The 26,889-nt window shown below is 40.7% G+C and overlaps 2 protein-coding genes across 2 annotated transcripts; one reads left to right on the top strand and one right to left on the bottom strand.

Moving 5' to 3' along the window:
* Window positions 1-1,548: 1,548 nt before the first annotated feature.
* On the top strand, window positions 1,549-17,847 carry TMEM192 (transmembrane protein 192). The gene is made up of 6 exons (XM_015860980.3): window positions 1,549-1,664; window positions 3,588-3,734; window positions 7,435-7,699; window positions 9,648-9,782; window positions 13,919-14,021; window positions 16,253-17,847. The coding sequence occupies exons 1-6, from the start codon at window positions 1,629-1,631 to the stop codon at window positions 16,374-16,376; spliced, it is 810 nt and encodes a 269-aa protein (XP_015716466.2). The 5' UTR covers window positions 1,549-1,628; the 3' UTR covers window positions 16,377-17,847.
* Window positions 17,848-20,156: 2,309 nt separating this feature from the next.
* APELA (apelin receptor early endogenous ligand) lies at window positions 20,157-24,966 on the bottom strand. Its single transcript, XM_015861009.3, has 3 exons — window positions 24,831-24,966; window positions 24,460-24,570; window positions 20,157-22,482 (listed from the first exon to the last, which is right to left on the bottom strand). Exons 1-2 carry the CDS (start codon window positions 24,904-24,906, stop codon window positions 24,482-24,484), a joined length of 165 nt encoding a protein of 54 aa, XP_015716495.1. The 5' UTR covers window positions 24,907-24,966; the 3' UTR covers window positions 20,157-22,482; window positions 24,460-24,481.
* Window positions 24,967-26,889: the final 1,923 nt, after the last annotated feature.

Raw genomic sequence — 26,889 nt, 5'->3', positions numbered from 1 at the left:
CTAGTTGAAATTGGCAGTCACATAATTCTAAAATGCTAACTGTTGTTGAGTGCAATAAATATTTCCCATTTTCCAAATGTTTAAACCTGGGATGTTCTCCCAACTCTTACAATAATCCTTTGAACATTTTTAATTTACATTCCATAGCAGGAATATTTACAATTATATATAAAACTACACATTTATCAACAGTTTACAGGCTGGTTCAGCCCATTCCAGGGGAACCTATGCCCCAGGAAAGGGAAACAGGGAAAAGAGGGGAAAGGGAGATGGGCCTAAAAACAAAAGAGCAGCAACGATTTGAGGAGAAACAAAGTAATTACTGAATAAGATATTGGAATGCAAGAGAACACATTGTAATACACTATAATACAGTATAATTAGAATTGAAGATAATAAATAAAATAAAATTAGAGTGTCTGAAAAACTGAAGGCCCTACTCTAATGATGAGGTGAGAAGTCTAGCTGGGCCAAGCTGAAGGGAAAAGAGGGAATGCCTCGTGATATGTGAACAGTTTTATCTTTCTCTCTGAATGGAAAACGGAAACAGAACAACACAAAGTCCTCTAGAGTATGTAGTATGTAGTTCTTCTCTAATGAGAACCAGGTACCCCAAACTATTGACAATCCACAGAACTGGAGCATTAACTCTTTAACCCCCAATGCACTATGTGATGTCATGATGTGGAATACCGATAACAAAAACCGTGAAACCATGACAAGGTTCAAAGAAGTCTTGATAAATGTAAACTTCACATGACTTTAGGATTCTAAAATTACACTTCAAAGTGTGAGTATTTGATTTAATCTCAGACAATTCTCTAATGACATAGTGCAGACAACATACATGTATGCAGACAGATTTTGGTAAGTATACAGCAATTACACTGTACACTAGGCATCAGAAGAAAGACTAAAAGCAAGCTGGCCCCCAGTTTTTTACTGAGCATGGCAACAGGAGTGCTTCAACTCCTGAAATTATCACTCTGTAAAAAAGTGTAGTTATTTGAACTAGCGTGTCCAAGCGATGAATCAAATGCCTGATTCAAGGCTCCTTGGTTCATAAGTGTTTGAACAACTGTTCAAAATCACTCCTTTGATGGCAGAGCACTGTATGAAAGTAACAGAGTGCCTCACCACAACCAGTAAACTGTGGGTTCACTTCAGTGTTACAGATAGCTTTGCAGTGCCACTGCTATCAGTAGGGTTTGTGTTCCTGAGATGAAGTAAGACAGGACACAGAGGAATGGCTTTAAACTAAAAGAGGGGAAATTTTGATTAGATGTTAGGAAAAAAAATATTTCCTCAGAGCGCGGTGAAGCGCTGACACTGCTGCCCAGAGTGCTGTGATGCCCCATCTTTGGAGGCGGTCACGGCCAGCCTGGGAGAGGCCCCAAAAAGCTGAGCGGGTGGGCACAGCTCTGCCCACAGCAGCTCCACGATCTTTAAAGGTGCCGCCCGCAGCCGAGGCCTCTACGCGGCGCTTCCCGCCCGTGCGGCCACGGCCCCGCCCCGACCAGCGCTGCGGCGCGTCTCGGGCCCAATAGCAGACAGGGCGGGGCCCGGGCCTACGCCTGGCGGAAACGCCGCTTAAAGGCGTGCGGGGTGAAGCGAGTAGAGCTGCGGTGATGGCGGTGACGGCGCGGCAGCAGGATCTGGATAACGTGAGTGCGGGCGGAGCGGGGCTGGGGCGGCTCAGCCGGGCGCGGGGGCGGAGTGTCGGCGCTCGGGAGTGGAGCGGGGCCGGGCCTGCGTGCAAGGCGGCATGGGCACGGCTAGCAGCGGGGAGCGCCTGTTGTTGGGCTCCTCCGCTTCTGTTTCTTTCTTCTGCTTTTTACTTATTTTTTGCTCTTCACCCAGCGCCCGAGGCCTGCTCCTCCTCTCAGCTGTGTGAGGCGGAAGGAGCAGCTGACCGAAAAACTCCGCTGCCAGCCCGCTTGGGGAAGCGAGAGATTTCTGAGTGCAGAGCTGGGCGTGAGGTGCCCTCACCCGTCGGGGTCCGGCTGTGCTGGGCTTCTTTATAAAGCCAGGCTGCTGGTCTGTGCGGGCTGATTCTCCTATAGCAGCTTCTGTAAATGTGGTGTTTATGCAACAGTGCGTGCTACAGCTTCATCTACAGCAGGAGGCCTGTTTTTCCTGTGTTTTGATTGCTTTGGCTTTTAATAGATGTGGTTTTAGCGAGTCTTAATTGAATGAAGCCTGCAATTGACCTAGTTAGGATGCTTCTTAGCTTTGCTGCTCTTCAATTGTTCCCTTCCTGAGTGTAGCGATGCCCATCCAGGGGGCTGTATCACCTGCTGTATGTAGTGCTGGCTGTGTTTCAGTAGGTGGAGGTGAATTGTAGCTGACCTCGCAGCAGTCAGATGCATGCTGATAATGCTGTGTTATTATATTTTGGGAGCAGTGAGCTCACCTTTTCCCATCAGGCAGGAGAAGTTGTCCTGATTAAGGCTTGTTGCCTTCCTCTGAGCAGTGAGCTGCTGGCTATGCTGGTGCAAATAAGGCAGGATTGTGGCTAGGGTGCCTGTCCTGAGTACTTTCTTCCAGAGTTGAAAATCATTCCTGTCATGGTGTAACAGGGATGGACCACATTTGTTCTTCGATTTGGATTTTAAGTTAGTAATGTAAAAAGAGTAGTAGGATTTCTAGACTTCCAGGTCTGCTGTGAGAGATCAGTTTACCAGGTTGAGTATTCCATCAGGGCTGTTTACAGTCAAAGGCTGTGATAAATAAAAGTTTGAAAAGGACTCTAACAGGTGAGGAAGCCCTGCGTGCACCCTTTTAGTTAGGTGAGCAAAGCATTTGCTGTGCTGAAATAAAACTTAATGCTGGCTGAAGTAAGCCCAGATGACTACTTCCTTTGTTGTAGGCAGATGTCTGTAGATGAAACAATGCTTAGGAGCCCATCTCTTCCTATTCCTTCTTAGTAAATAGCTTTTATTTCAGCTCACAAGTTCTACTTGGTTTTTCTATTCCATATTGCCAAGGAAAGACTTTTTCTTCTTCTGCCCATGCTTAGGTTATTTTTTTCCTTAAAAAAAAAAATCACACTTTGGAGAAATACATTGCTGAGATATCTAAGCTGAAAGTGGAGTTAAAGAAACCCTGGTACTCAGCAGCACTGTGACTAGGAAGGGCTGTATGTTCTCTGGTGATGGCAGAGAATGTCTTGCCCAGCCTTTTAGTGGCATCTTCTTCTGAGATGATTCTTAATCCTTGCCTGGATTTGGTTTGGTTCATTGCTTCAGGCATTTTCGTATGCTGGTGGCTGAATCACTTGGAAAGAGGTTGCATTTGTTAATGGTAAACTACGACTGCTTCTTTACCTGTAACTTTATTTGTAAGTCTGTTATTTGTATAGTACCTGTATACACTATGAGGAAGACTCTTAAGACTAAGCTTCCTTAAAACTGAGAGTGATCCTAGGAGGTAGACTCATGTCAAATTCCTCTGTGTTTGAATTTGCTTAGAACCTAAGAGCATGTATCTTGAGATACTAATCTTGTCCTTTTTTTTCCGTAGCTGAAGCCAACAGGAAATTGTTCTAACTTCTAGAGTTTTACTTCTCCTTTCTTCCTCTGCTCCAGGGCTCCTTGGAAATAACACAGAGTTTAGAAGATGAAGCTCTATTGGATGCACCACTTATTTCATCTCGTACACTTTATTCTCAACTAAGGCCAAGATTTCATGCTATCCCAGTAGTTCTCCTTGCCAATTTTCTGTTGCTACTGCATGTAAGTTCAAGAAGTACGTTTTTCGTAAGGAAGTTGTGCTATTTTTTATTCTGAAATGTTACCCTTTCTGTAAACAGATCTCACAGTAATGTTATGGCACTTGTATAATTGACAAGTATACAGAATAGTGTGTTTGGAAAGAGATAATCAGAAACAAATGGAAAATGTTCACCTATGTAGGCTCACAGGAAAAACTCCAAGAGGAGCAATCTCCAAAAAGAGATTCTACCCCAATAGCAGTCAGCCCTTCTTCCACCCCTTCCGGACACGCAGCTGAATTGCCTTCACCTGTGCTCTCATGGCTGACTCAGTGCTTGCCTCAGGTGGTCAATCAGAGGTTCAGGCCATGATTCAACAGTTGCTATACAGGCACATCTCTTCAGAGAGTGGAAAAGCCCTTTTAAATAATAGCTGTTCTGGGCTGTTGGAAGTATATTTTTAAGTAATATTACTGCTGCAGAGGTGCTTGAGTGAGTTATAGAGTGCTAAGACCTGAACTTAATGTCACAGGGGAGACTTAAAGTATTTCTTATCACAGTTACTAAGCATGTCAAGTTGGACTAATTCCTGGGTTTTTGTGTGGTGGTGAATGGAGGTGAAAAAGAATCCAGGTGTTATTTCTTATCTTGAGGTGGAAAAGCACAGACAAAGCAAGCTTTTGTACTTAATAGTGTGAAGGTCTTGCTGGGATTGGTAGACAGAAGCCGAGGGAGGCCTGTCTAGTAGTAAGTTTATTCTTTGAAAGCTGAGGATGTTTATTGCTTATGATCCTGTGGAAACTTCACAGGAAGAACAGGTGAAGAGCTGTGATCCTAAGAGGAAACTTGAATATTACTTTCATGGCATAATGCCGTTAATACAGACCTGGAAATGGTGTGCTTTTAAAGCCAGAATACTCGAGACCAGCAAACTTAGAAATTCTGTAATTGTAAATGACAAAAATTCTATCATCAGTCCCATGTGAAGCATTCTGTACTAGAATTTCAGAAATCAATTTCAGCCTCAAAGCTGTTTGAACAGTATGCTCTGGCCTTCTATTTTTAGAAGCAGATGTTTTGTGTGCTTCCTAGTAATATCAACAAATCTCCCTCTGTCAAGCAAATTTGGGGAAGTCTGTTCCTGCTGTTCTGATGAGTAGATGGCTAAAATTTCCCATAGAAACTCAATATTTAGCCACACTTGTTTCACCCACCTGAATATCACTGATACTATCAGATGGCATTTCAGATCTGCATTATGAAGGTAGACACTGCTGTTGGTGGTAAAGAACTACACTTTACACTTTTTAATCTACACGCTTTCCAATAAATATTGGGACTGTTCCTTTCTACTGCTGTGAACAGTTGTAGTGAAATATCTGTCACCCTAATGCTAGAGAACTGCTAGAAACCTTTCAGTTCCCATTTCTTTCTTCTCTCCTGCAAGTGGAGAGAAATAGAGGGTAAAGGATGAACTGCTCAGGTCTGTATAAACATGCTGTTTTCCAGGTTAAGTCTTGCTGCTTTTGCTGAACATGTTCCAGGGCAAGTCAGTAACTGGAACAAAATGGAGAGGTATAATTTTCTGTCAGTGGAGTACAGCAATATATTTGCCCATGGAACGGTGCTATCTCTTGCTGGAAAAGAAGTGTGCTGATGGATGGGGAAAGCTAGCTTGTTTTGGTTTTTTCCCTTTCCCTCTCAATTCTACAAATGTGTATGAACTCTGGAATGTGGAGACATCAGGTTAGCTTATTATGGATAGCCAACAAATGCAGCAAGTATCCTAGAGAAGTTAACTCATTATAGTATTGCAAGGTAAAGCCATAATGCTTTAATTGTTTAATATATATTAGCCATAAAGTTATTTGTAGTTCTTCTCCTTCCTATACCCAGAAGTGGTGCTAGGCAGCAAGTAGTTCCTTCAGTTGTGCTTGCCTAGTCACATTGAATTCTGGAGTGTCCTTATGCTGGTGTGTGTTGGGGCTGGGGTTCTGAATGGCTTTGCGTTTCCCAAGCCTTGCTTTTCTCAAGGCTTTTGGCTTCTGTCAGAGACTCCAGAGCAGTAGAAGAGACAGACCAGAAATAATACCTTTATATTAACCCTTTCTCTTCTCTGTCTGTGTACATAAAGAAAACTGAGCTTCTTGAATTCTACCCTATCAGAGTATGTGTGTGTGTGCATATATATATATATACACATACACACACACTATAATTACCTTGACCTGGGATAGAAAACTTGGTGTTGGACTTCCTCAGAATGTAAGCTAAACATCCTCATTCAATGGCACTCTTAATGCAAGCTGTCTCCTCATTTGTGTCAACACATAGAATAGAGCTGCAATGCTGAAACATGACAGCTGGCATCGCACCACTTAATGTAGCCATTTTGTGTACTAGAATACATTTCTTACACTTAGAGTGAGTTGACCTAGCTGCATTGCAGATCTTAATGGCAAACCTAACAATAAGTGGACTAAACAGAGGTTAGATGGATTATTCTTAGCTCTGTAAGAAAAGGGGATGGTTACATTATAGCTTAAATGTTCTGTTGATAACTACCTTCTTAACTTATTTCCCATTTAGGATACTTATCATATCTCTGAGGTAACCTTGAATTTTAATTGCATTTGAATTATACTCTTAAGACTAATGCAGATGCTTTTCCCCCACTGCTTTTTTCCTTCTGCATTTTACCCTGGCTTTCCTCTGTGATGTCATGTTGCTTTCTGATGATTGCATACAAGTTGTTCTTTTTCCACTTATTCTTTCTCTAGCCCCTCAGTCATGAACTCCATTCAGAATTCAAGTGAGCTGTGAGGGTGGTTCACCTCAGTAGTTAATTAGTGGCTCTAAAAGGCTGACTTCTGTGAACAAAGTTGCTTGAGAAATAACAAAAATAAGTTGAAGGGTGTGAAAGGGGTGGATGTGCACAAAGTGAAAAAACAAAACATTTTGTAGGGATTTCACATGCATATACCTCAGATAATCTGCACCAGAGACTCTGCCTTCTAGTTGCTTAGAAGATTGCATGTGCTGCACTGTTGATGCTGGAAGCTTGGAGAGAAGCCTACAAGCCATAAAAGCTTATGACGTAACTTCACTAGGCCAGTCATTCCGATAAACTTTGAACTAAGTGAAGAAACTGATAAGAATTACCCTTAGGGGTTTTTTATGCCATATTAGTAATTTACTGTGTAAGGTAGTAAGTTGCTGATTTGCTTTCTTTAATGTCAATCTGGAGATTGGATTTCAGAAGATTAATTATCACTATTGAAACATCAGATTTTTATTTATGGAAAGAAATGTGGACTGTCCTAGGGAGCAATTAATTGAATGAGGTTTAAAAAACAAAAACAAACAAACAAAAAAACCCCCACCTTTTATTGTGTGAATTATTTTCCCCTCAAAGTAAAGTTGGGGGGGGGGGGGGGGGGGGGGAGGGTAAGTGTCCAGAAGTCTGGTTAATTATCTTAGAGATTTGGGCAACAGTGAAATTGATTTGGGGGGAATACTGAAAATAGTTGTGATTCTCAACTCTGTTCAGCTCTATTCAAATCACATGTGACTGTGGTAAGATTATCTAATGTGTAAAGCTTATCTCAACTTTAGTGAAATTGATACAGAAAGTAATGTGTAATAAATCATGGCAATCTGTCTTTTTTTTTTGTATAGCTGACTGCTGACTTTGGGTTTTCTCCTTTTTGTTTCTCTTTCAGGTTGCTTTTGTTGTTCTAGCGTTTTTAGCAGCTATGTTTTGTTCTTACCCCAATCCAAATCAGGATAAATGCCCTGGAAACTATACTCACCCATTTAAAGTACAGACTGTCATAATAATTGCAAAGGTAATTCTATGGATTCTGCATGTGTTTTTTGAACGTTATGTCCACCACCACCACAGCAAAATCAGAAGCAGAGGCTATTTCTTAATATATCGATCAACAAGGCATCTCAAGAGGCTTCCACTGGTGATGCATTCTACAGGTGAAGTGAACTTTTTTTTTTGTTTGTCCTGTAAAGCTTTATGTTCTGATGTAGTGAAAGACTGAACAATTGTATATATCATATTGTGAACTTAAAAATGAAAAAACCCACTTCACGAGTGTATGTAAAGGCTCCTTTATTCAGATGGAGTGTTCTGACTTGCTGGATGCATGTTGTAAAGAACTCTTTATGGTACAGAAGTGCTCAGAAGTTGAAGTAACAGATCTAGTGATTTGTGTTTAGCTGCTAGTGATATTAATTTGCATACTGATTAATCCATCCAGAAAGCAAATACTAAGCATTTTCAAGCTTAGTATTTCAGTAGAAGTTTATAAAAAAAAAAAAGTAAAAACAGATGTTTCAACTATTGTTCAATAAATGTCTTGAGTAAAACAAGTGCATTGAGTTTTCAGTAGGGCTTCATGTTTTGCTCTCCTTCCGACTGCACTGAAAAATGTACAGTATGTGATGTATGACAGTGGGCTTTTTTCTTCATGTGTTCTATGCTACACCACTAGCCAGTGAAGCTGAAAAATGTTTCAACAGTCAGCTGCTTCTCTCTCTTTTTTTTCTTAAAGAAATAAAAGAAGCCCTCTTTCATTAAATCTAAAGATCCATGTAATTTGAGGGGCTTCTCCATGTGTAAATGTCAGAGTAGCAGGGAAGAGCAGTAGCTTTCACAGTGTTTTTCTTAGCTGTAAATCTTCTAAAGAACTGGAATATAAACTTTTCACCAGCCTTGTAAGATGTGGCCCTGCTGCATATAAAACCCTAGCTTTCATTCCATATAGTCGTTAAGAGATATATGGGAAAACCTTGTTTGAATGTGCAAAACTTCAGTCTATGGCCACTAGATAGAGCTCTGGAGGTGCTTTTGGCATGCAGTGACAGGATGAGACTACAGCAGGCTTAAGAATGCTTCATAATAGTTGAAGGAGTGTTTCTGCCTACTGAACTGAGACTTTTAAACTTGTCTCTTTTAGATGGAGGCAGTTTCTTCCCTGATTTATCAACTGTGGGCAACTGTAAATATTCAGGTGCAACCAGTTCTGTGTTGTGAACTTCTGATGTAAATAATTTATAGCTAAGAACATCGTTAGCCCCAGTATTCTGAATACCCAGTTATGCTAATTGCTGTTAATATAGTGCCAGTTCAGTTCTCTAATGCAGGAGAACTGTACAGTCCTCTAGTTGTTTTAATGGCCTTAATATGTTTAGTGCTTTATCCAGTATGGCTATAGCATTTGTACAGGAAATAAGAATGTTTTGCATTCTACGTGAGACATGCAGCTGTGTATGAGAAGAGGGACTTTAAAGAATTAAAAGTAAATTCTTAGGTTTGTAACTCAATGCTTATTCTCCTTAGCTATTTGTGCTCATCTCAGTTTAAACTTCAGTGACTTGCAAGTATTAAAGTAATAGCTAGGTGATTGGAAACCTGTGCAAGTATCTCCTTTTGAAAAAGTTAGGAGTCTAACTTATTTAGAAGTACATCCTAATAAAATAAAAATACACTGAAGTCTCCTGCTTGAAGGGAAATTCATTTTAAACTGAGTGATATGGCCTCTTAGGGATTGAAAGAAAAAAAAATGAAAGCAGTTCTTAAGATGGATATTAGCAGCAAGACTAGGAACTGTTCAAGTCAATACATGCTGTATGTTGGGTTTTCCTAATCTAGTTCTTCACTCTTTAAGTCAGAAAAAATCGTTAAAAAAAAAAACAACAAAAACCCACCAGAACTACTATTACAGTCAAATGCTGAAGTGAAACTTAGTTTTGCTGCCAGGAGTTGTGAGCTTGTACCTCTTGTGTTAGTGAAGTTAAGCTGACAGGCAAGTACGGTTGGAAGCGTTGCAGCCTAATGTGCGTCACCAGGATGAGAGACTAATAAGTTACATTTAACAGCTGGTGAAGTTCTTATCTCTAAAAAATAATGCTTGTTTTCTAGGTAATGCAGCACTGCTTTTGATTTTGTCAACCCAGCATTCCTTTCCTGATCACAGTAAAGTGTACCTGTATCTCATCTTGGGAGTCCTGGGCCTGGAGCTGATCAGTTCACTGACATGCTTAGTGATTTACACAGGTGAGAGATGAATTTTGTCTTATGGAGTGTAAATTGCTATAACTGCTCCTGGACAGTTTTGTTTGCCCTCAGAGTAGTACACTTTGGGTATCCCAAGACAATTAATTGCAAATGTAAATAGAAAATGAATCTATACTTGTGAAAAGCTGAGGCAAATCTGGTACAAATGAGAAGGCTGTCAGGCTTGATGTGGTTTCTAAGGTTTTGGTAAACAAAAGTGCTTAGCTTAATGCTGTAGATCCACTGAAGTGACAGTAAAAAAAAATGTTGCTGGAGTGTCCTGTGAACAGAATTGTCTGGTAGTGCATCCTCTGTTGTATGTATTGTGAGTTGTGAAGCAGTGGATGCTTGTTTTATCAGTGCCTCTGGGACTTGTATAGTTGATAGCGTGATGTGCCATGATCTTCTAAATCTCTATTCCTTTCTCTTCTTTACGTGGTCCTATCTCAAAAAGCTTCAGTTTCTGTCAATAAAATGCAAGAATTACCCCTAATGAATGGCTTTTAGGTTGCTTGTATTTCTGCTTAACAGTAGCACTTTTTTCGCTGGTGGGGAGCTGAAACCCGACAGACAGAATCTGAAGTTTGCCCCAAACTTCAAATCAGATGGTAAGAAAGTTGAAGCAAGCCCTTCAGGTCTGCATGTGGTTAAACATGGCAGTCACTGTTTGTTTTAACTTGTGACTTTTTTGTGGTTTTTGTTGTTACCAATTAATTTCAGGAGCCTTCTCTTATAGAAAAGAAAGCTTTGGTGTAGCGACACTGAGAAGTGCTGCTGAATATCTGGATCACCTAGGAAATAAAACTTAGTTATGATTCTTTTTTCAACAATATAGAAATCAAAATGCAGCGAGAAGTCCCAGCTCTGAGCTACATCTTAGTTCTATATGGCGTGTGAGATGCCTCTGTGCATGTAGTTTTGTCAGGTTTTCCCTTGAATTAACTAGCTTTGCTCATGTAGATTTCCTGTCCTGGAAGGAAACATGAGCATGGCAGTTCTAGAGAGCTATTCCAAGAATGCTGGAAGACATCCCTTTTTAGCATAAGTATACTTGCTTTCCTGGGAAACTCAAGAGTGGAGATAAGTTACTAAACATCATTAGAACTTTGAGGAGTTCCAGTGAAACAGTATTTATTATCCCAAGACCTCTTGTAGCTCAGTGGGCTTCATTATGTGTCTCTTAGTAAAACAGGGTAAGCTGTTATCAAGGTTGATTTCCTTCTAGTTAGGTCTGAGATTGGAGCTCTATAAGAGCTCTTAAATGACCTGATGTTCTAACAACAAGAAGGTTGTATTCCTTGGCTTGTACTGCCATTACTCATGAAATTATTAACCAGTTTATACTAGGGTGATGTGGGTTGTGATGATGTTTTTTGAGACTGAGCTGTGGGAGGCTGGAGGGAGGGAGTTCCTTGAGTGCTGGAATCAAGGTAAAGGAGGGACAGAATTGCAGTGCAAATAGAAATGAAAACAGTCCCTTTTGGCAATAGTTACCTTGCTTTCACAGCAGCCTAAGCTTCCTTCTCTAAAACTTGGTCTGATGTACAAAGCAAGTGTTAATTATTACATGACATATGACTGGAGGTGGGGAAGACCTTTCTAATTACCTTAGATTGCCTTTTCCAGGGGGTAGGTAGTAAACATGTTTTGGGATGGTAAACATTTTGAGGTAAGCTAACAGACCACACATGTGTCTGTGTGTATAATGATTGGTATTGAGATAGTTTGACGCTCAAAAGGTTAAAGACAAACTGTATTCCTGAAGGGAATAGGAAAATACTCAGTTAGATTTGATTCTGTAGTAGTGATTTTTATATATATATATATACATATATGTATGTATTTTTCCCCCCTCTCAAAATAGCACAGGTTATGTGATATTAAAAAAAAAATGAAGCCTCCTTTGTAGGATATTTCAGAGGTGGTCCTCTACTCTGCTGGGGTGCACCTTTATAGGGCAAACACTTAGCAGGTACCACTTACTGTTCTATGCCTTTATCACTAATGCAGCTCTCCAGCTACACCAGCAATTCTGGAGAGCCTAAGGTCACAAATTCACAATTATCAACTCCTTGCTTGTGTTAGTAGATGACCCCTAAACGTGGTGGGAAGGTAGTACCAGTTAAGTTGCTTCTCTCCTGTGGATTTTTTTGCATCTCTACTAGAGTTGCCTGTATCTTTAGAATTTGTATAGTGGTCTTTGTGTGTGTGTGTGTGTGTATGTGTGTGTATATATATATATATATATATATATGTGAGCTCTAGAGGTAAGAGATCAAATCTACATTGAGTTGCAAGGATTACTCTATAGCAGACTCAATTTATGTAAATCTTTCAAGTGAAGTAGGTGTGCCTGAAAGAACAATGATGCTGAGAACTCTAAATGTAAGTTTAATGAATCTGAAGTTCATTATTGATAAGGCGGGGGTCAAACATTACATTTTACTAAATATATGTGCTTATTGACTTTCCTACATCTATCTAATAGTACATAAGACTACCATTCTCATAAAGCATGTAAGAAATTCCTGGTCTATTCCTTTGTGGCTTTATTTGTAGAGGAATACAGTCATGGAAATAACTAACCTTTGAGCCTAACTTGTAGCTAACCTCTGGAGGGCCTTAGCATTGTTTTAGCAGGGTGCCCTGTAGTAAACCTTATTATATTATTAACTTGCAAGAATAGTCATTCTCTGCTGCTTTTGTGGAGATTTCTCATGTGGGCCAAACTGAAATGGCTCTTCTGGTATTAAATGTAGTTCAGCTGCTTGTGAAGCAATATGTAGTTGGAAATGTATAATCCGGATCCCTGAAGTACATTCCCTTTCTTAATCAGGGGCTGATATTTGAGTAGTTTCAAGTATTTTCACCATCCTTCTAGAAATAACATAGTGTGTGCAGTTTCTCCCACCCCCACCTGTCTCCATTTCACATCTGTTACATTTCTCTTAAACATAATTCACAAACGCCCAGGAGTGACTTGTTTTTATTTATTTTTGTTTTGTTTTAATCAACATTGTGAAGTATTGAATCATTGAGTTTGGAAGAGATTTCCATGATCATCCAGTCCAATTGTCTACCTACCACAGGGATTTCCCCAATAAACCTTGACCCTTAGTACAACACTTAAACTTTTCTTGAATGCCTCCAGGGGTGGTGACTCAACCAGTGCTTGACTGTTCTTCCTGAGAAGAAAATTTTTGTAATATCCAATCTGAACCTTGCGTGTCACTACTTGAGACCATTCCCTGTAATTCTATTGTTTGTTCCCAGGAGGTGAGGTTACCCACCACCTCACCACAACTTCCTTTCAAGTTGTTGTAGAGAACAATGAGGTCTCCCTTGAGCCTCCTCTTCTATGGACTGAACAATCCCAGCTCCCTCAGCCATTCCTCATAAGGCTTGTGTGTCAGACCTCTTGCCAGCTTCATTGCCCTTCTTCCTCAATGTCTTGCTTGCAGTATGTAGCTATCAAAGAGCCACTCTTTTCTGTATACGTTACAGATTTCTGTACCAAGTCTCCTAGTTCTGGAACAGGCAGGCAAGCTGAAGCTTCTTTGTAGTAGTCTAGTTAAAGTAATATTTATTAAAGAGTTTATAAAAGAACCTGTGACCTAGTTGCAATACTAGTATCAAAACTTCCAAGGAGTGTTTTTAATCACATGTTGCTTAATGTATGGCCTGAATTTAGGCACTGAATCTCAGTTCCAGCCTGAAGGCACAGTTGAGGTTTTTCTCTCCCCTAGGAGACAAACTAAACTTCACACGTGCTAAGCTGTGTATTTAAGCTTCCCTCTTCAGATCTGCAGTTACAGTCTTTGAGAATATTTGTAATCAAGGCTGTATTGGCAATGAGTAAACTCAGCTTTTGTTTCTTTCTCCCTGTTGGGCTACTAAGTTGTCTTTGTAAGGATTTATGAGTACATACAGTAGTGTTCTGAGTAGATAGTTGAGTTATGGCCTGTAGGTTAAGGAGTTAGTGGGTGGGGCGTTTAGGTTGGTATGTGTAAATTCCCACATTTCCTTTGTTTCCACTGTAAGGCAAATCTGTTACAGGTCTGTTTTTAACTTGGACTCTGGTGATAAAGCTGTTGTTGTTGCTTTCTAAATATTGTATGAATTTGTTTGTTTTTTAGTGAAAATAAGCAACTTCAATCGTGCGAAGCCAAGACCTGACATAATTGAAGAAGAAAAGTTGTATGCTTACCCTAGTCACATAACCTCAGAAGTTGGATTTGGGTAATATTTTTCTGTACTAATCCTCTTATGTGTTCAACTGTGGTAATGCTGACTGAAGTAATTGTGTTACTTCATGTAGAAATACTTATAAAGTCTTAAATCTGTCAGCTGCATAGGTGTGGGAAAAGTAGTTCTGAAAGGAGTCATAGATTTAAGGCTGCTATTGTACACTCAGGTGACAAGTGAAGGTTTGTGCTTTTATATAGAAATTTTAATTTCTTTATAGATGCAGGAACTCAAATATGAGGCAAGGATTATTTGACCATTTAAAGCTGTTTGCATCAGTCTTTAATGTACTACGAATAACTGTGCTTTAATATCTTTATAATTGACTTGAAATGCAGATGGAAGATAAATGTTAGTGTCTTACACTGTTGTTTACAATGTGCCTCCAGAAGTGCAGCTTCTTCAAACAGTTCTTTCAGACAAGAAAACAAATTGTAGATAGCTGATACATGAAGAAAAATCTGCTGTTTTGTTCAATTGCGACACAGAGCAGCACATTCTAGCAGGGGAGTTGGAATTATTTCCAGTTCATGAAAGAATAAATGTGGATGAGCCACTTGAGCCATGAGTTCTTACTGACACAGAAACCATTAACCTCACAGGCACTGAGACTTTTTTACCTGTGTCAACACCTGGTTGCTAAAGTGAGCCTGGTGATGACTCAACAATAAGCCAAAGCTAACTTGTATTTCCATATGAGAATTTTTCCAAACTTTCAAATACAGCATGACTTAATTTTATATGGCTTTTAGTAGAAGCTGCAGTACAGAAGTACAGAGATGACCACTGCTTCAGCCCTCCCTGGTATATCACAAATGCAGTTTGCTGATTCTTTCATGGAACTTCGAAGTAGAGATTCAGGATACAGGAAGGACTTAGAGTTGTCTTGCTATTTTGATGCAGTGTCTGACTTCCATCTTTATATCAACATTGTGGCAAATGCATGGGTGAATTCACTGCTTTCTTGTTTAACTCTTCCCCTGAGAAATCCTCAAGTGCTCAGAGAAGTTTGCAACAATGACCAGCAAAGGAAAAGACTCTGATCCTTTGATTAAAGAGTGTAAACTTCCTCTGAGAACTGATTACAAAACAGTTATTTTAATCCAGGTCTGTACAATTCTGACTCTTTCCTTTCAGTTTGAGGTCTATTGAAAAGTGAATCCTGTTAGGCATTCATAGCAATGGAGGTCAACTGTGAATGGTTTATCAATACTGTGATCTCCATGGACCCACTGATCAGGAGCTGTTCTGGCGCTTTATGATGGTAGTGCAGGTTAGGATTGTAAACTTTGTTTAAAAGACTTGATTATCTCTTTTCTACCAGCTTAACCACAGTGGGTTTAAATTGTACTACTTCCACTCAAGTTGTCAGTGCACTTGAAGTATGGAAACAGCATTGCTACTCAACAAAGTGCTGCAAGGCTGACTTTCTAAGCTCTAAGGGTGGTCATCTATGTATTTAAGAAGGCAGACTTGCAAGTTGGTCAGCAGCAAGTAATAAGTGTGGGAAGATTGAAGTATTCTCACATACTTAAGTACTTGCATCTTAATCTCTGATTGCAGTTTTGGTAGTTCTGTAGTTTTACGGGTTTTCTGAAATAGTCTTTTTTCTACGTTGGTTAAATACAGTGATGTTACAAAGGCTATATGTAAGCTCAGGATGCTCTAAACTGAGGGTAGCTGTATGTGAGGCACTGGATCTGGAGTAGCACAGCTGTTAGGTGATAGTGCTGTTAGAGTATTAACGAATAACGTCACTGCTCTTCTAATGCAGGTTAATCAAGAAATGGTTATTTTACTCAGCTACAGGCAACAAAAGTAAAATGTAAATATTATGCTTGAAATACATTTCCTAATGTGGTTGGAAAATGTTTTTAGTACAATTCTAGTACTAGTGTTCTCTGTTTCATTAGCTTAGGTTTGTAAAAGCTGAATAAGCAGCCTTGTATTGCTATGGTTCTTCTGTACTGTCCAGCAGGAAGTACATAACTTGCTTGTGCAAACACAGCTCAGAGTTTAGCCAACCTTTTGTACTTCCTACCCTCTCATCTATAAATGAGATTAGGTATAAAAATAGTTTTCCCCATTGAAAAGCAGTCAAGATGTTCAGAAGTAAAACTGAAGGAAGCAATTTGTTACAGTATTGGTTAATGTGCACTGACCTTTCATATGTCGGAAAGCTGTTATCTCTTATGGAAATGTGTATTCACTTTTGTTCTTTCAAGGGAAAATTCAAGTTTAGAAGAGATAGTTGAGAAGCAAGGAGATGTAATAGAATATCTTCAGCGACACAATGCACTGCTCAGCAAGAGACTGTTGGCACTAACATCTCAGCAAATCAAAACTTAAACACTTGGAAAACTGCTGCTGGAGCTCAGGAGACAATACAAGGCAATACAATATCCAAACTGACCTGTGTGGATGACTCTTCAATCTTCTTTCACATTTTGGAATAGAACTTAAATTTCAAGTATGAGCTCTGTGTTCACTGTAAATCTGTGACAACTGGACTTAATGGCTTTTTTTCACATCAGTTCTGAGAAAATGTTCAGGAACTTAAAGGATTTTTAGTTCTTAAAAGGTTACAATTGGACTTAAGATAATGATTTAACTTCATTCAGTTGTTGCTGTTATTTTTGCACTGTTGTTTTTTGAGCTTTAAGTTACTGAATGGAATACACATTTGTTCTCAAAACATAATTTTGCAGAGGATGCCTCTCAGCTTTCAGTACTGAAGCTGGGATCTTGGATGTATGTGTTCAATCACCAGACTTCATTATTTCCAGTGTTAAAGGTGTTATACTTCAATAATCCTGTACCAAGTAGATACTTGAATTCTAGATTTGTTTTTTCCTTTGTCCAGTAAAGGAATGAAGTTGTTTCCTATGCCAATAGGAATATTTAACATCCAATTTAAAGAAAAAAAAAAAAAAAGGCAGAAGGGAAGGGTGGTATCCTAAAATGTGGTGGTACCACATGTGAGATTTGATAATGTTACAATTAGCAATTTGAGCAGCGGGCTTTAGATAACAGAAAGGTGTCTTCAGGTCTACTGATTCTCCTGTTACTGGGATTTGTATATCAGCAAAGACTGAACAGGATTCCTTCTGCCTGCCAAACTAACATGCAAATGGTTGAAGTGCCCTCATTGACCCTGTAACCGATTCATGTTCAGTGGGGTTTAAAGCTGGATCCTGCTAAATTTGCTATTGAAGCTGCATGTATTCTTGCTCTATGCTTCAACTCTTCTAAAACGTCACTGTCTTAATTCAAAAGCCAAAATGTGAATGTGTGTGGTGAAAATCAGCAGGAGACAGAATGGCCTTCTGACAGAGGAAAAACAGAAGTTTTCAGTTCTAATTGTATAGATTTTTTGGGAAGGGTGCTAAAAACCATTCTCATCAGATGCTCTGTCTACCACTGTACTCTAAATGTTATTTTAGAAGCAAATGTCTGTGGTAAGACAGGATAATTACTGGTCAAAACTGGGATGAAGATTCTCATGGGGAGTGGTCTTGGTTGAATATGAGGGAAAGAAACACAAATTCTATTTTTTGTACTGGAAACTGTTGATATTTTGCTGCTGTCTAACACTAAACTGTACCCTAAACTGTACCCCTTAATTGTTGTTTTTTGGTTTTTGTGTTTTTTTTTTTGAAAAATAAAGCCATGATTTTATAGTAAACATAGAAAGGATACAAATGGTTTTGTTTTTAGAACTCAGGTCTCAATGTGATTGTGTATACTGACTTACATAACTGCTATGAAAAGCAGTAAGCTGTGATTGAAGTTTGTGTACAATAAATTCAACTAAGGGAAACCGTGAGATGCCATTACTACTATTCTGTAAGACCATAGTGTGTTGTGAACACTTGTAAGCTGCTGAGTTGTTTTAAATGAATTCAAGGCTGAGATGACTGAACTTGATCTCTACACACACCTTCCTTCTTCTAAAAGAAGGGAAAAAAACAAACAAACAACTAAGCCCAGTGCCTACACCACTCAGGTAAGAATGTTTTTAAGTGGAATTAATGGGTGGATAGGTACAGCAAAGGGAAAAATGTGTTCTGGGAAAATAAGCCTTAGGCAGAATTGTAGCAGGGGAGGTTTAGATTAGGTATCAGGAGTTTTTTCATGGAGAGGGTGGCCAAAAACTGGACCCTGGCTGCTTTGTGTCCCCATCCATCAAGGTAATGAAGAGGTGTGGATGGAGCACTAAGGGGATGTAGTTCAGCAATGGAATACTGTTAGACTTGATCTTGAGCTGTTTTAATAAAGCAAATGCTGTGCTAAGCTGATCAGCATCACCAGTCCTGTTCCTGTGAGCACGCACAAGCTGAGGGGCAGTTTTCTGTGCATGCATCTCATGTTCTGGTCATGTCACTGTGTGAAGCGTGCTGTGGGTTGTGGGTGCTGCTGAATTGGAGAAACAGAGAGCTGCCCTCATTCCGGCTCTGAGCCTGGTGTTCTACTGGCAGTGCTGCACTTTGCTTATCTGAAACCCACTTCTTGCTGTGAGCTTTGAATTTGGATGTTGGGTTTCTGACCACTGTCAGTGACTCAGAGTTGTTCCCCAAACGTTCATGTTAGTAGTGTTCTGGTAACTTCTAGCTGGGATGTTGAAATGAGCTAAATGCTTTTTGTTCTGCTTCTTAATAGTGCCTAGCGGAAATTATCCTGTGCAACTACCTCCATGTTTCATCTCACACAGGAAATCAGACTGCCAGACTTCAGAATTTCCATCCTTTAGGGTGCTATACAAATTTATTCTGCAGTCAAGCAGCTTCACCCTGCAGAAGGTCATTCTCACTCTAAGAAAGCAGTGTTGGAGAACAAAGGCAGACAGACAGCGGTCTGACCTTGAGGTAACTGGAGAGATGTTTAGGGGAGGAAAAAAAAAAGCATCATCAGCATTGGAATTTGTTAGGCTTCCAGGCATCGTCGTTAACTAAAGACAGCTTCCAAGGTCTGTGCTGTCCAAGCCAGAGTCATTTTCCACTGCACAAACATTCAGCAAGCTGATCGCTAGCAGGGAAGATAAAGGCCATCTGCAGTAGTAAGAGATCAGCATGCTAATTGTACTTGTCTGATGATAGTCAGGCACTTGAAACTTATTTACTATGCTAATACCGCTCCCGATTGACATTAATGCAACTCTTATGTGACCCTTAACAAAATTTGGCTTTGTGTCTACAGCTACTGAGATATTTATAGCCTGTGTATGTGGTGTCAGGGAAATATTTCCAGTCTTTATTCTTCCATAAATTTCCTTTTTTCATTTTGGAAAGGGAAGAAGTGAATTGTTTATTCTTTGGGAACAAACTAATCGGCTGTTTCTCACCACAGCCTTACGTTTACCTCTATTTCCTGTTGGTTCCATGGAACTGCAAGACCAGGCATTAGTTCTGAGTTTCAGAAAAAATCACATTTTGGCTTTCAGAATTTGAGGGTTGAACTGACCTCAGGTCAGTTCTTTTGGTTGTTGGTTTCCATCTATGTAAGCTCAGTTCTGAATTTGAATGGACAGCAACTTTCCTCTCAACAAATTTCCTTTATATGCTTACACATGCAAGTGGAGAATTCAGCTGTTCTAGTATTGTGTCCAAATACTGCATGTTTACATATCTAATCACACAGTATTATGGAAAACTGTTTTTGCCAAGGAAAGCTCAAATCAAATACACAGTTTCAACAAAGTCAAGAGCAAGTCTGACTTGGATGAACACAAGGTCCTTTGAAGCCCTATTAAACATAAATGACAACACAGTATTTTGCAGTAGCAGCATCACTAGGCTCTCGAACTGCAGTGTTGAAGGCATCTAGCTAGCACTCAAATTTACTTACAGTGTCTTCCCTGTGAAGGAAGAAGCTACTGCATGTTTTCGTTTCTGCTGCACTTCACACTGCTTCCAGACTTTTTGTCCTGAAATAAGGAAAGGTCTCTTCCTCTGATTTGTGAGAACATTTGGACTCTTAAGACCCAGCACCCTGAGCCAATTAAAAATATTGCTTATTCGATACATACTGGAAGTGTATGATCTGGAATCTATTGTAGTCTTATGGTATTGTGTCACGTTAGAGCGTGCTGTGATAACATAAGCAGTAGTTTTAAAATAAGTTCTTATAGCGTTTACCAGAATTTAGCATTTTTATTTGTAAGAAATCCAGTAAGAAAAGGTTTTACACATGGATCCCATGTCAATTTACAGTAAAAGTAGAAAAAAAAATCTATTTTCTTTAGGTGCATCACCTTTGACATCTGAAGAATAGCATTTCTGAACAGTGTACGAAGATTATTTAACATGAAGCATTGCTATTTGAAGTGCATACTTTTTACAAAAATATACAATCAGCAAGCATATAAACATATCTATCAAATATTGCCATCCACGTCTTTCTCAAAGAAAATTTGTTACCAGCATCCCTAAAAAGAACAGACATTTATATTAATTTTGTAGAGACTGATGATGGGCTGCCTAGGACACTTTGGCGAGTGTTGTATTTCTTTTTATATTCATAAAAGAACATGCATATATAGCGCTCTAGTATTAAATCTATATACTTGTTATTAAGATAACCATTAAATAGTTGCTCTTGAGTTTTCTTTGCTATAATCTCTGCTTTAGACATATAAGGCAGCTAAGATAAATTAAAAACAAAAACAAAAAAACAAAACCACCTGATTTTAACGGCAGCATGTTTCTAATTGTGAAAACTAACTCCAAGGATTTGCCTTTGTGGCTGTTTGTTGGTATAGGCAAGTTTGACTGTTTAGATGGCCCTGTCCATCTTTTCAGTAGTCCAAAATGAAATCATGCTAAGCTTTCCTGTGTGTTTTCTATATAGAGAAATTTGAAACTCTTGTCATATTTTTCCAGTACAATTCTAACTTGGGTTTCAAATTCTTAGAGAGAAGGGGTTACAAGTGGACGTTGATTAGGAAGTTTCAACTGTCCAGTCTTAATGATTACTGATACTTCACTTATTAGCAGCTATGCTTTATGAAACAGAATTCTTACACTGAATTTAAATAGTTACACTGCTAATCTTTGCTCATCCAATTTCCTCCATTTATGAGACTTTGAATACATAAAACTAGTGCGGTGTCTTAAAAATCTGGTTTCTGATTTCTTTTAGTTCCCCTTAATGAAAGAGCAGCCATGTGTTGCTTTATATGTAGCTGGTAACTTCTGCCAATATTAAAAAACAAAGAAGCCATCGAAAGCTTATTTTTAAAAATAAAAAGTGAAATAAAAGCTAAGCTTTTCTTGACCGCTGGTGCAGAGGAGAACAGCTTGTTCTTCTCTTTTAAGTTCTTATTCATTGTAGTGCCACGTTCCTAGTATTCCATTCATTTTAATTGCAGGAATAGTGTACTACAGAGCACCGGCGGTGATCAGACAAAGGTTTCTTTTCAATGGTCTATTTTTATGCTCTATTTATAATGTTGTCATGAGTATTTTAGGAAAACTACTACTGAACAAGTAGATATATATTACTAAGTTTACAAAAATGTTTTAGCTGCTTGGTTTGACAGTCCTGTTTAAGGACACAAATGATAGGCTTTGCAGTAACAGCTCATTAAACGGCAGGATGGGCTTGACCTTAAGGCCTGACTTGGGAGACTTGAGTTATCAGTTTTGCAGTAGGCTTTGCATGACCCTTGGCTAATCTCTTATCTCTTTGTGCCTTAATTCTCTACCTAGAGAATGAGGGATAAATCTCCCCCTTTACTTTCTTATATCGTAAATTCTTCACTGTGGAAATGCTTAGTGAAGCAGCTAGGAGTACTGGCACGGTGCTGACTTCGGTGCTATTTACAGTAACACATTCTACATTACTATTAGATAAATTCATAAAGATGAAATGTTAGGTGTTAAAACATACATATCACTAATATACAAGATACTAACTAAAAATGGACTTAAAACAGTTCTGTGTATAAGTATGACATTTCACACTAAATATTGCCTTATGTGCATAGCCTGAGTTAAATATGGTCAACAGCACATCCAGTTTCTTCATCTAAATAGTACAGACCGCTAAGAATCCCTTTGGACAAATCCTTCTTCAAGCCACTGGAAATCCATTTCAGGTATCTGATGTTTGATTTGGTCTTTAATTTTCACTAATCATCGTGAGATTCAATTAACGTACATTTCAGCCAGTGAAGTTTCAACAGTTTCATGTACAACCTCCCCCCTCATCACCTCCCCTGTTTCTCCCTTCCCCCTGCTTCTAGGATATGAGTCATGGGCCTTTGTTCCAGGTCATGCAGAATGTGATACACAGGACTGCTGAAAGTGTTCATTTCAGGTGGACTGCCTCAAAACAGGATTGTTATGGCTCCACCAGGTCAGTTGTTGGCGAGCTGTACTTAGAATGAGCTTCTCTATATCAGTGCAGTTGTTGCAGCTTCCTCCTTTAAGACACTGAAAAGCCCATTAGGAAATTGCTGAGGGGGAAAAAAAAATGAAATAAGAGAATATGTTAGTTACAAAATACATTGTTGAAATTTGAGAGAATTTCTCTTATTTGGGAAATTTCAGTTAGAAAGGTAAAGGAAAAAAAAGCAATCAATAAGGTAAAAGCATCTCACGTTTTTCCCAGGCTTTTTGTTCTAACTCTTTTGTATGTTAACAAATGAAAAATCATGTTCAATCCCTTCATCATTTCAAATGTGAAAAAGGGAGGCTGCTGCATTCATCCCAGTTTCCAACCAACTGCTGAAATTCAGGATTAAGGGTCCATCCTGTTTGCATCTGCAATTAGCTTTATCCATATGTACAACTCCACTGAGATCAATAAGATTACTCAGGTGAGTCAAGTTACCCAGGCATGTAAATATTTGCTGAATTAGGACTAAAACTGGAAGGGAATGTAAATGTAGATGGTAAATCCTACTTAAGATAAAGGGAGCTGAGTACCCACAATGCTGACCAGGGTTAACAGTTGGTTCAGGTGCTTGTCACCCCTTATTCCCAAAGTCAAGCTTTATGTATTTATAAACAGCTTTATAAAACAGAATTCTCTTACTAAAAGCCTATCAAATATATTATGTATTAACAACCTTAGTTTTGCTTCATCACTGACTTTTTTAATACGAGAAATCAGCTCTCTACATCAAAGGAGATAACTGAGAACAGCTTTTATCTTGATATTCTGTAGGGAAAACAGTTGCAGTGTAAGTGCACGCGTATCATACAGCTAATGCACTCTCACGCAAAATGCATGACATACAGCTTCAGAGCATATTAGAAAAAATACAGATGTTCTCCACACAGCCAATCCCCAGACTACTGACTCTAAGAGGAAGGAGTCAAGTTGCTCTTCTTAGGAACTGAAACAAGCCATTCAGATGTGATCCAAGAAGCAGACCTAAATTCCCCCGTCTCTGCCATTGAACTAATTTCGCTTCTGCATGCTGAGTGAATCGATCTGATTGCTTATCTGTTAAGGTTTTTACTTAAATGAGGCTCCCTCACCAATCTGAAGTGACTCGTCAAAACGAGCAGAGATATGGCAGTCCAACATCCTCCTCACACATCCCTTTCTACTTGTAGCTCAGTTTTCTGCCCCTCATTCTGCTGCAAAACTGAAGCTGAACTTCAGGTATGGTAATCTTTAGGGAGTCTCAGAGATGTGCCAGTTTAACGTCCCATATGCGCATACCACATATTTACAGGCCAGCACCATGCATCAGAGCGGTGCCTTTTTGGAGGGTTGTGTTGGGAGATGTTGTGCTCACTAAGCAAGGCAGTTTATGCACTGACAAGTCTTGATCAACTAGGAATCTGACTTTGGTCTCATTTTTGCTGTCAACTGCTTAGTAAATCGAAACACCTTGGCCCCACAGTGCGCAGGTTCTGCCATCATTTATTTATGATGCTGACAAACCTCAGCCTACAGCATTATTTTGATATATGAGTTTAGAAGATGCAGAACTACTGACTGCATGTTTTATTCATCTTTAAATTGCAGGAGCCCCACTTTCCTTTTGAAGCCTGCTCTATTTGCATCTGCTACTTGCGTGCTTCTGCAGTCACTTAGTATTTGAATGTATATGCCCTCATCAGCTGTAAAGCATTAATGTTTAGCACTTGTATAGCCAAGGACCGCAAAGTCTTTCACCGACAAGAGTTACGGTGCCCTTTGAAGTGGGTGAACGGCACAGCCTTCATCTCACTGACAGCAGAGCGCTGCCAGGGCCACAAACCCGCGGACGGCTCAGCGGTCCCTGCGGGGCGGCCACTACAGCCCATCGCGGGGGCGGATGGAGCACGCAGACCCCAAAGCCCTATTTTCAGAGCAAAGCCCTGAGCCTGGAGACCGGGCGAAACCACGTCTGTGCTTTGGTTAGAAGCGTCCCTATAGCGACGCCGTGGGAGGGCTGGTATCGGCACCCCGCCCGGCTTTACGAGCGAACATTTACCTTGCCGAGCTGGGCCGGGAGCTCAGGGAAAGGGCACGCGGGAGTGGAGCGGCATGCACCGCCGGTGCGAGCAGCTGTGTCGGTGCAGCTTCCTGCGCAGGGCCAGGTTGGCTGCGGGAGAAGGAGGCAGAGCGTCAGGCAACTCCTGCAAGTTTCACCCTCCCTCTCGGCGGGCGCCCCGTCCCGTCGCAAACGGCCCCGCGGTTCTTTTCGTCCCCGGACGCGGGCGGGCCGTGACACTCAGCCGGCTGCACTCACCCGCGGCCCGGCCCCGTTTACCCCGAGGTACGCGCGGTGCTAGCGCAGGTGCGCCGCGCTCACGCGGGCTCCGAGCAGCTGTCCCCAGTGCGGAAGGTGCGGGCAGCGCTTACCCGGTCTCTGCGCGGCGGCAGGCAGCAGGCTGGCCAGGAGCAGGAACACGACGCACAGCAGCTGCCGGAGCTTCATCCCTGCGGTCCGCGTGTGTACGGAGCGTCTGTACCGCCCGCCTCACCCGTGTCACATGCCACCTACGGGCGCTCTCCCAGCCGGGCTAATAGCACGGAGCGGCCGGAGCCTCCCTCTTTTCCCCGCTCCTTTCCTCCCTTTTTTTTTTTTTTTTTTTTTTTTTTTTTTTTTTACCCCTCTCGTCACTCCCCCTTACTTTCCATAAGCAAACAATGAAGGAATGAGAAGCCCGTGTACACAGCGGCTCCCGTCAATAGGCGAGGAGCCTCCCGAACAATGCCGCCTCTCGGCTTTACATTCAGCCCGGGCAGGGAGCGGGCTGCCCCGTGCCCCCTCCCCCGGAGCCGGCGGCGCCCGGCGGGGCAGGAAGCGCCCCTTTGTCCCGTACCTCTCCGCAGGCAACGAGCCGCCAAGCGGCCGCCATTCAGCGCTGCGAGGCCTGGGGGGCTCTTTGTGCCGCTAAGCGCTCCCCGAGCACCTGAATGTGCCGGGGGCCATTTCACAGCGGGGTTTGGGGGGTTTTGTAACAGTTACGAGGAGGCGGTGTTGGAGAAAGCTGAGCTTGGGACCTCCCGCGTTTGGTGCTTTTGCGGCGGTCTGTGCAGCCAGGAGTGGGGCTGTTGTCTTTCTGTTGTCCCCCAACCTGCTGGTGGCTTGGGATGCTCTTCTAGTCGGTGATTGAAAATCTGAGCCTTGTGGGGAAAAGCTGCTTGTTTAAAGCAAGTCACAAAGAGGAAAAATTCCACACTATGTTGTTAATAGAGAAGTATCCTCCACAATACTCTATAGCTCTTCAAGAGTGGAGTATGCTGTTTAAGGCAAGTACTCCTGGGTTTTTCCCACTGTTGTGGGTTTCCCCTTCTCCCCACAAGCTGTTTCACTGGAGAGCACGTCCTATGCCCTCTGTTACTGCGCTGCTTCATTTGTCCAGGTAAAGTGTGTGAAATGGGAGGAACTTGCAGCTCAGTACATAGTGGAAGCAGCTGTTAGGTGCTGTTACTTTAAAGTTACTTATATTATTACTACTCGTGTTTGGAACAGTTGCTGAGGAAGGTGTATTTGACAAGAGAGAAACAACAGGAATCTTCCAGTTATTGATCATGTTGATCTGTCACAAGCAGCAGATGCTTCCTAGCATCATCTGTACAGACTGCATCTTGTCCCTGTCCAATCTCTGACCCTTGAACAAGGCTTCTCATGAATATCTCACATGTAGCTAAGCCTTGATATCTCTCCAGGGGTTGCCTTCACAGCATCCCCAACTCCTTCCTTAGGGACAGGGCTGTTCCAGGGAGGGACACATCTCATGGATTAGGACACACCAACCTTAAAATAGTGATGACCTTCAATCAGCGTTAAGCAGCATTCAGATCAACTAATAATTTTGAAGTGAAAAGTAGTAAAGGCTTCCAAGTGAGAGGTAGTCTGTAAACAACTGAAAGGAGTGCATAGACCACTGCTATGCCCTCCGGCTTTCCAGACTTATTCTGCACCTGTATTCGTTGAAGTTTACAGGCATTATGATAATTTTCAAGAGTTTCAGTAGGACAATATTGAAGTGCAATATTTATGGCTTTTTTTATTCATCCATAGATTGCTATGAGCTATTAATCCCACAGCTACTCTATGCTAATGTTTGCAGTGATTTAATTGAATAATGGAGTCCTAGTCCATGTAACACCTGTATCACATGTCCATCATCATATTGATATACCCTAGAAATGATTTTTGGATGCTTGCTCACTGGAGGAACTTTAAGATATGTTATATTTTCACTGTAGAATTTGTACTTCTTTTGCAAGCAACTTTCCTTCAGGTAAGTACTTACATATAGCATACCACTACCTGACATTAAGCACAGGCAGCTTAATGCCATTAAGCAAAGCACAGGCAGATACTTTTTAACATTAAGTTGTCTTTTCCTGAGTATTGGTGGTATATATGAGATGAGTTACACTGAGAAAGGATCAGAAGCACAGGAGA

Source organism: Coturnix japonica, chromosome 4, assembly GCF_054131305.1.
Source record: "Coturnix japonica strain WE chromosome 4, WE-NBRP24, whole genome shotgun sequence".
Classification (NCBI taxonomy): domain Eukaryota; kingdom Metazoa; phylum Chordata; class Aves; order Galliformes; family Phasianidae; genus Coturnix; species Coturnix japonica.
This window is presented reverse-complemented; position numbering and strand designations above follow the sequence as displayed.

Excerpts from the sequence above, each read along its gene's own strand:
- TMEM192 (XM_015860980.3), top strand. The coding sequence starts at position 1,629 with ATGGCGGTGACGGCGCGGCAGCAGGATCTGGATAAC. Across the intron at positions 3,735-7,434 it reads ATTTTCTGTTGCTACTGCAT|GTTGCTTTTGTTGTTCTAGC; the intron begins GTAAGTTCAAGA and ends TTTCTCTTTCAG. Across the intron at positions 7,700-9,647 it reads ACTGGTGATGCATTCTACAG|GTAATGCAGCACTGCTTTTG; the intron begins GTGAAGTGAACT and ends CTTGTTTTCTAG.
- APELA (XM_015861009.3), bottom strand. The coding sequence starts at position 24,906 with ATGAAGCTCCGGCAGCTGCTGTGCGTCGTGTTCCTGCTCCTGGCCAGC. Across the intron at positions 24,571-24,830 it reads TGCCGCCGCGCAGAGACCGG|CCAACCTGGCCCTGCGCAGG; the intron begins GTAAGCGCTGCC and ends CTTCTCCCGCAG.